Below are 8,338 nucleotides of genomic sequence, written 5' to 3'. Positions count from 1 at the left end.
GAGGGGAGGGGGCGGCCTGCAGCGTCACACACACACTAACCACCCACCCCCAACCACACACACTATCCACACTTGATATTATATTAATATTATTTATTCACTCCTTTTACCCCCATGCCCCACCCTATCCACTCACGCATAGCCCCTAACTCGCAGGCGCGGCTAGAGAGGTAGAGGGATAGAGAGGGTCAGAGGCACAGAGAGGCACATACAGAGGGACACAGAGGCAGGAGAGCTTGCTGCCATTTGGATCTGGAGTTTCCGGATGTCCGCTGCCTTTCGGAGCTGGAGTTTCCGATTTGCAGCGTCTTTTGGGTTAACGCAACTTGTCAGCTGCTTTAATCCAGAGCTGGGGAGGGGGGGGCTGGGCCACAAGCAAAGGCATTGTGACATCATCAGCTCGCTTCAGCAGTTAGATTTTAAAAAGATGTCAGATTGGTGAACAATTTTAGTAGAAAAACTCGGGGAAATAATAAATCAAATTTCTTCCGGAATATGTAAATATTTCACCGTTACCGCATCAACTTTTCGAGATGTGAATCGCACGTGAAATGACACACACACACCAGGCACGTGCCATCAGGGTAGGCACTGCCTACCCTGACTAAAATTATAAAATGATGATTATTAAATATAAAGTAAAGGCACGGGAGAATTATGCCTACCTAAGAGATCGATCTCTTAATTCTCCGTGCCTTTCATGTGCAGTACATGTAATACGGGAAGGTGTGTGCAGCCCGCGTGCCGTGGACGCTGCTTCAAGCCGTCAATTTCAAGCGGAGCTGAAGGCAGCCGAAATTCTGCCTTTGTAGCGTGGACTGTGTACTGCGCATGCGCAGCTCAAGCCGCTGTAAAGTGGGAAGCGGCTGTAAAAGGACAGCGCCGCTGGGGGTGGGGAGAGCTCCTTTCACAGCGTGTGGGGAGTCTGGCCAGGGGTAAGGTTGCAGGAGGGCAGGAGCGTTGAGAAGGAGGGGGTCGGGATCATGCCAGAGCAAGCAGCTCAAGAGCGGGTCAGCGGGGGATGGATAACAGGACAGCGGGCGGTGGAGCTTACTCCATGTGTCAGTGCGAGTAACCTCAATTGGTCCCTTGTTCGCGCTGACACAGGAGTGTCCACTGCCCGCTGTCCTGTTATCCATCGCCTGCTGACCCACAACGCTCTATGATCTTTGCGCTTGAGCTGGTTCCCTCACTGTTTAGATGGAAAGCACTGCCAGAGGTAAGCGGGTCCGGCAGAAAGCGCTGAGGTCCCGGAGGCCGCTCGTAGCCACCCGAACTGCTTCCCTCCCCGGCCACAATGCGGTGGCTCCGTGCCCGGAGCGCCGCGGCAGCAGTGAGTTGCTGGCATGATCCCCGACCCCCTCCTTCTCAACGCTCCTGCCCTCCCCGCAACTTTAGCCCTGGCCAGACTCACCACGCACTGTGAAAGGAACTCTCCCCCCAATTGGTCCCTTGAACTAGTATTGTCCTTCAATAAGATCACACCTGATTCAACTTGTCCCGGTGTGCTCCCGTTTTTCCCCACCATCTTTCCACCTGCCGTCACCCTCCACCCCCACCCATTCCGTAATTCAGAATGATAGAGATTTGGAAGCCTTGGGCAAATTGAATTGTTACTTTCTTTATTTTTACGGAGAGAACCATCTGCGCATGCTCGGTTTAAGATTTTTTTTAAAGCCGACTGACTGCCTACCCTGAGTAAATACTCATTGCACGTGCCTGACACACACCCACACACAGTTTATATAATATATGATATCAATGGGTCGATGGTGGAGAGGGTAAAAAAGTTCAAATTCCTGGGCGGCCATATTTCCAAAGATCTTTCCTGGACCCAGCATACTGATGCAATTATAAAGAAAGCACATCAGCGCCTTTATTTCCTGAGAAGATTATGGAGACTCAGTATGTCAAAGAGGATTCTCTTGAACTTCTACAGGTGCAGAGAGCATATTGACTGGTTGCATCGTGGCCTGGTTCTGCAACTTGAACATCCAGGAGCGGAAAAGACTGCAAAAAGTTGTGACCACTGCCCAGTCCATCACTGGTTCTGACCTCCCCATCATCGAAAGGATCTATCGTCATCGCTGCCTCAAAAAGGCAGCCAACATCATCAAAGACCCACACCATCCTGGCCACACACTCATCTCTCCGTTACCATCGGGAAGAAGGTACACGAGCCTGAACATCCAGGTTCAGGAACAGCTTCTTCCCCACAGCCATCAGGCTATTAAACACAACATCGAATAAGCTCTGAAGAAAAACAGTCTATTATTACTATTGCACTTTATCTGTTTATTTATTGTGTATATATATATATATGGTCTATGGTATATAGACACACTGAACTTTAATTTCCCGTTCGGTATTATGTTTACATACTCTGTTGTGCTGGAGCAAGCAAGAATTTCATTGTCCTATCTGGGACACATGACAATAAACTCTCTTGACTCTTGACCTGTCCTCCTCCCTTCTCTTGCCAAATTGTAGGGTCATTAAAACCTTGGTATATCGGGCTCCTCCAGCCCGGGTAACGGAGACACAGGCAACTGTGGAGGCTGGTTGACAAAAAAGGCACAGGAGCCTGGAAACTGTAACGTCCAGGTTCAGGAACAGTTCCTTCACTACTGCCGTCAGGCTATTAAACACAACAACAAATAACTACAACAGATTATTATTGCACTATTTATTTGTTATTTATTGAGTATGTGTGCATGTGTATATATACACACTGAACTTTTTTTTCTCCCGTTATGTACTATATTTACATATTCTGTTGTGCTGCAGCAAGTAAGAATTTCATTGTCTTATCTGGGACATATGACAATAAAACTCTCTTGACTTGACTCGATGCCTAATGAGATAATAGACACATGGCATCCTATGGATTAACTGAGAAAGTATCCAGTCAGATTAAAATTTGTTTATTGTTTGGACACAAGACACTATTTTACAAAAAAAGTTATTTTCTATATACATGCACAACAATCAAGACGGCTTCAGTAATGATAGCTTTTGAAGGAAATAAATTCCAACCCTACGTTTTCTACACCTTCACATTACATCTGATGAGTTGGTCCAGAGATGCAGGTATGAATGAATGCACTACATGACCTACATCTGTTCAATTGTACTGCCTGGATCTTAAACGACTGCGTTTGGCAACGTTATTTATGAGGCCTTTGTAAATGAGGTCTCCGTCATTAACGTGACTGCTTCTGGCCAAGTAGCTGTGGGATTGCCCTGTAAATATAAGATTGCAAAATTAGCACTGGGTTAAAGCAATCCAAAAATTTCACATTAAAAAAAAAGTACACACCAAACCTCAGATTCAACATTAAAGCCTCTTGGTTTTCACCTGCCACATTCAAATATGGTTGGTTCTAAATCAGACGTGGATGAAGCATAGTTATTCCTGCTACACACAGAACTAGACCACGGATACCTTGAACAAAACAATGTATCAGAGTTGAAGAAAGGTCCTGATTCAAAACGTCACCTATCCATGTTCTCCATACAGATGCTGCCTGACACGCCTGAGTTACTCCAGGCACTCTTGTGGAACGTCACCTCTCCGTGTTCTCCACAGATGCTGCCTGACCCGCTGAGTACTCGCAACTCTGTGACAACGTCTACCTATCCGTGTTCTCCACAGATGCTGCCTGACCCGCTGAGTACTCCAGCACTCTGTGAAAACGTCACCTATCCCTGTTCTCCAGAGATGCTGCCTGTCCCGCTGAGTTCCTCCAGCACTCTGTGAAACGTTCACCTATCCATGTTCTCCAGCGATGCTGGCCTGTCCCGCTGAGTTACTCCAGCACTGTTACACAATATCCCATCCTCTGCCTTAATTTAACAATGAACATACAGAGATGCACACTTTTAACTGCAGGCTCCCTTAAACTAGTTAACCTAACTTAACGGGCTTTTAACTGCTGTTTCCAAGTCAGCCGTATGGAGTTGTGAAAGAATTGGTTTACACTTGCCGTGGGGTTGATGAATGGCAACAGGACGGCACATCTTGTACGCAAACGTCTTTTGCTTGCAGGAAAGCCCCAGATTGCTCATCGCTTTGGGCGGGATTCTGCATAGAGAAGAAGATTGTTAATCTAACATTTATAACAATTCCAGCATGGAAACAGGCCATCTCGGCCCTTCTAGTCCGTGCCGAACACTTACTCTCACCTAGTCCCATCTACCTGCGCTCAGACCATAACCCTCCATTCCTTTCCCGTCCATATACCTATCCAATTTGTTTTTACATGATAAAATCGAACCTGCCTCCACCACTTCCACTGGGAGCTCATTCCACACAGCTACCACTCTCTGAGTAAAGTAGTTCCCCCATGTTACCCCTAAACTTCTGTCCCTTCATTCTCAAATCAAATAATGATCTTTGAATCGCCCCCGATATGCATTTCTAAGAAAAGAGGCAGAGAAAATGAAAAACTAGACAGCTAGGGTATCATTTAGTTTAGATTGGAGATGTAGCATTAAAACATGCCTTTCGGCCCGTTGACAATAGTTAGAAACATAGAAAATAGGTGCAGGAGTAGGCCATTCGGCCCTTCGTGCCTGCACCGCCATTCAATATGATCATGGCTGATCATCCAACTCAGTATCCTGTACCTGCCTTCTCTCCATACCCCCTGATCCCTTTAGCCACAAGGACCACATCTAACTCCCTCTTAAATCTAGCCAATGAACTGGCCTCAACTACCTTCTGTGGCAGAGAGTTCCACAGATTCACCTCTCTGTGTAAACTGTGTTCTACATTATCCCAAGTACACACCCACTCAATACACGCTAGGAGTCATTTACAGAGGGCCAATTAACTTACAACCGTTGCGAGGTACGGGAAAACTAGAGCACCCGGAAGAAGTACACGCAGTCACAGGGAGAACGTGCAAACTCCACACTGACAGCAGCAGAGGTCAGGATCGAACCCGGGTCTCTGGCTCTGTGAGGCAGCGGGTCTACCCGCCGCGCCACCGCGCCTACCACGAGACAGGTAGTGTAATTTACAATTAAAATATTGATTACGATTTAAAATTCTCGACTTGCCCTGCAGATTTTCTCTTTCTCCGAGCAGCAGAGGTTAAAGACATATAAGAAGGCTTGCCGTTGGTTTCACTTGTCGACAGCAACGAAGGTAGACCCAGCCTACAATTATACATGAAATACTGATCACAAAATGGAAACAAGTTTTCATATAGGACACAGAAACAAATATATATTTACCTTCAACCAATTACTTTATATTTCATATTTAGAGTCACAGTCATACAGCCCCTTCGGTCCAATGCCGATGGCAACCAAGATGCCCCATCTACACTAGTTCCACCTGCCCACGTCCCTCTAAACCTTTCCCGTCCATGTACCTGTCCAAATGCCTTTTAAATTGTTGCTTATAGTACCAAATTATTTTTACTTTTAGGAAACCAGTCCATGAATAAAACAAGCAGAAACCCAAATTGATATAAGCAAGAAGCAAGAAATAAGATTTTACTTGCAACTTAAAGCAAAAGCAGTTTGATGTATAGTGTCTCCCCATTCTGGTTTGGCTCAGTCACCAAGCACAACATCCGGAGGCTGCAGCGAATCGTCCGATCAGCAGAGAAGGTTATTGGCTGCAACCTTCCCTCCATTGACGAACTGTACACTGCAAGGGCCAGGAAGCGAGCGGGTAAGATCATCTCTGACCCCTCTCACCCTGGCCACAAACTCTTTGAATCACTTCCCTCTGGAAGGCGACTCCGGACTGTCAAAGCTGCCACAGCCTGACATAAAAACAGCTTTTTTTCCCACGAGTAGTAGCTCTACTCAATAACCAAAAATCTGTAGCCTCCTTTTGCTCTGGTATTTTATTTAATTCACATGTTTAATCGATAATGTTTTATTATTAATATTTTATGTGTCATTCGTAACCGTCACTGTATGTCATGTTGTCACTTGTGGGCGGAGCACCAAGGCAAATTTCTTGTATGTGAATACTTGGCCAATAAACTTATTCATTCATTCATTGGTGCAGTACAGTCATACGTCAGTGTACAAGTGCAGTCTCATTTCTTTGAGAAGGCTGGTCTAAGAGGTGAAGAAGCATTTCAAATTTCAACTTGTGCTTCCGACATCTAATGCTGACTGCATTTGAAATTTGGAAATCATATGCACAAGTGTCAAAATTAATAGACTTATGTTTGATCTGTTATTTTTATTCAGGACTTTGCAAGTTGGTTGCTCAGCACAAAGCAAAAGAGAGGCTACCATGGGCATGCAAACGAGATGCAAATATCATCTTGCTGGGGATCAGTGATGTTAGACCACAGATATTCTGTACTCTCATTCACACTCTTCACATCAAACATCTTCCTTTTCTAAGACAGACACAAAATGCTGGAGTAACTCGGCGGGACAGGCAGCATCTCTGGAGAGAAGGAATGGGTGACGTTTTGGATCGAGACTTCTTCAGACTGGTTAGGGATAAGGGAAATGACGTGATGTAGTGGTCGGATTGTGATTTGTCAAGAGTTTTAGGGCACTGTAATCTCTGGAATAGCACCATGCAAGGCTGGAACAATAAACAATAGGTGCAGGAGTAGGCCATTCGAGCCAGCACCACCATTCAATGTGATCATGGCTGCTCACCCACAATCAGTACCAATCAACACATTGAAGCAAAGTGTAAATAAGGCTGGAAAGCAAACCTTTGCAGAAAGCTTTTGTGATGTGTGGATTGCTTGCGTGACAGGATGTGATCAGTGACTGTATCGGTCTCACTCGGAAATGGATGTTGAGTTCTTGCACCCAGCGCAGACTGGCGGCTTTCTTCCGAATCGTACGCGACGCTTGTCACATTCTCATCCTCCTTCCCAGGGACAGAGTTTTCCACGTCGCTCAAATCCTTCTCCAATGCCTCAACGTGGCAACCTGCTTTGTGGAACAGCACGCCTGTGCTGGGTAGCTGACAGGGAACGTGATCAGTGTCTCTGCAGGCCTCTGGTGTGTACGATATAGAAGCAAAGCCTTCTTTGATGAGGAGATCATCCTGCTGAGCTGAGCAGGGGGCTGGTGTGGCGCGATCGACCAAACTGCTGCAAGTTAGCGACTGCTCCAGTCTTCGTCTGGAGGTTTTGCAAGTCAATATCCTGCCTTCTTTCTTCATTGATGGTGGATTTTCCTTTGATTCTGTGGCAAGGAAAGTTCCAAAAATACATTAGCCATCGGTTAAAAAAAAAATCTTATTTAGACAGGAAGATTAAGAATAATTCCACATGGAGCAGCATTAATTTCCCAACATGCTGAAGATAGAAGCAACATTTAGTGCAGTCAAAGATACCCGTACACACAGAGCAACAATCTATCTGCTGGAGCATCCTCTATGGAGGGAAACAGACAGTGGTGATTTGGGTCAGAACCCTTCCTCTGGATTGAAAGAGTAGAGAGGGGAGGTAGCCAGGATAAAGGTGGTAAGTTGTATAACACGCTGGTGAGGCCACATTTGCCATGGGAAAGTTGTTGTTTTGCTGGTAATACTGTCGAGATGATTTATGAGGATGTTTTCTGGAGTTGAGGGCCTGAGCCATAGAGAGTGGTTGGGCAGGCTATAGGACTCTATTCCTTGGAGCGCAGGATGCTGAGGGGTGATCTTACCAAGGTGTATAAGATTATGAGAGGAATAGATAGAGTAGATGCACATAGTATAGGAATCAAGAATCAGTGGTCATTTCAGGAGAGACAATAGGTGCAGGAGTAGGCCATCCGGCCCTTCCAGCCAGCACCGCCATTTAATGTGATCACGGCTGATCATCCCCAATCAGTACCCCGTTTCTGCCTTCTCCCCATATCCCCTGATTCCGCTATCTTTAAGAGCCCTATCTAGCTCTCTCTTGAAAGTATCCAGAGAACCTGCCTCCACCGTCCTCCGTGGCAGAGAATTCCACAGACTCACACACAGATGAGGAAACACTGAAAAAGTGTTTCCTCATCTCCATTCTAAATGGCATACCCCTTATTCTTAAACTGTGGCCCCTGGTACTGGACTCCTCCAACATCAAGAACATGTTTCCTGCCTCTAGTGTGTCCAAACCCCTATATGTTATATCTTATATGCTCCAATAAGATCCCCTCTCATCCTTCTAAATTCCAGAGTATACAAGCTCAGCCGCACCATTCTCGCAGCATATGACAGTCCCGCCATCCTGGGAAAGATTTAATAGGAACATGAGGACGGTGGGTGTTTGGAACGAGCTGCCGGAGGAGGTAATTGGGGGACCACAACAACTATTAAAATAAATATGGACAGGTACCAGGCAAGGAAAGGTTTAGAGGGATATCGCCA

General features: G+C 45.9%; 1 protein-coding gene across 4 annotated transcripts in view; it reads right to left on the bottom strand.

Moving 5' to 3' along the window:
* Positions 1-2,908: 2,908 nt before the first annotated feature.
* Positions 2,909-8,338, bottom strand: part of kif18a (kinesin family member 18A) — a 69,731-nt gene continuing 64,301 nt past the window's right edge. For 3 of the 4 annotated variants that reach the window (XM_033038625.1, XM_033038626.1, XM_033038624.1), the window contains exons 15-18: positions 6,705-7,185; positions 5,065-5,163; positions 3,984-4,084; positions 2,909-3,245 (exon numbers count right to left, since the gene is read on the bottom strand). In XM_033038625.1, the coding sequence (XP_032894516.1) occupies positions 3,172-3,245; positions 3,984-4,084; positions 5,065-5,163; positions 6,705-7,185 (755 nt within the window). In that variant the 3' untranslated portion in view covers positions 2,909-3,171. Of the gene's footprint in view, positions 3,246-3,982; positions 4,085-5,064; positions 5,164-6,704; positions 7,186-8,338 lie in introns of all 4 variants that reach the window. The other variant, XM_033038627.1, reaches the window with a different exon arrangement.

The sequence above is a fragment of the Amblyraja radiata genome, chromosome 20 (assembly GCF_010909765.2).
Source record: "Amblyraja radiata isolate CabotCenter1 chromosome 20, sAmbRad1.1.pri, whole genome shotgun sequence".
NCBI classification, from domain to species: Eukaryota; Metazoa; Chordata; class Chondrichthyes; order Rajiformes; family Rajidae; genus Amblyraja; species Amblyraja radiata.
Note: the sequence above shows the minus strand (reverse complement) of the source record. Positions and strands in the feature narration are given on the sequence as shown.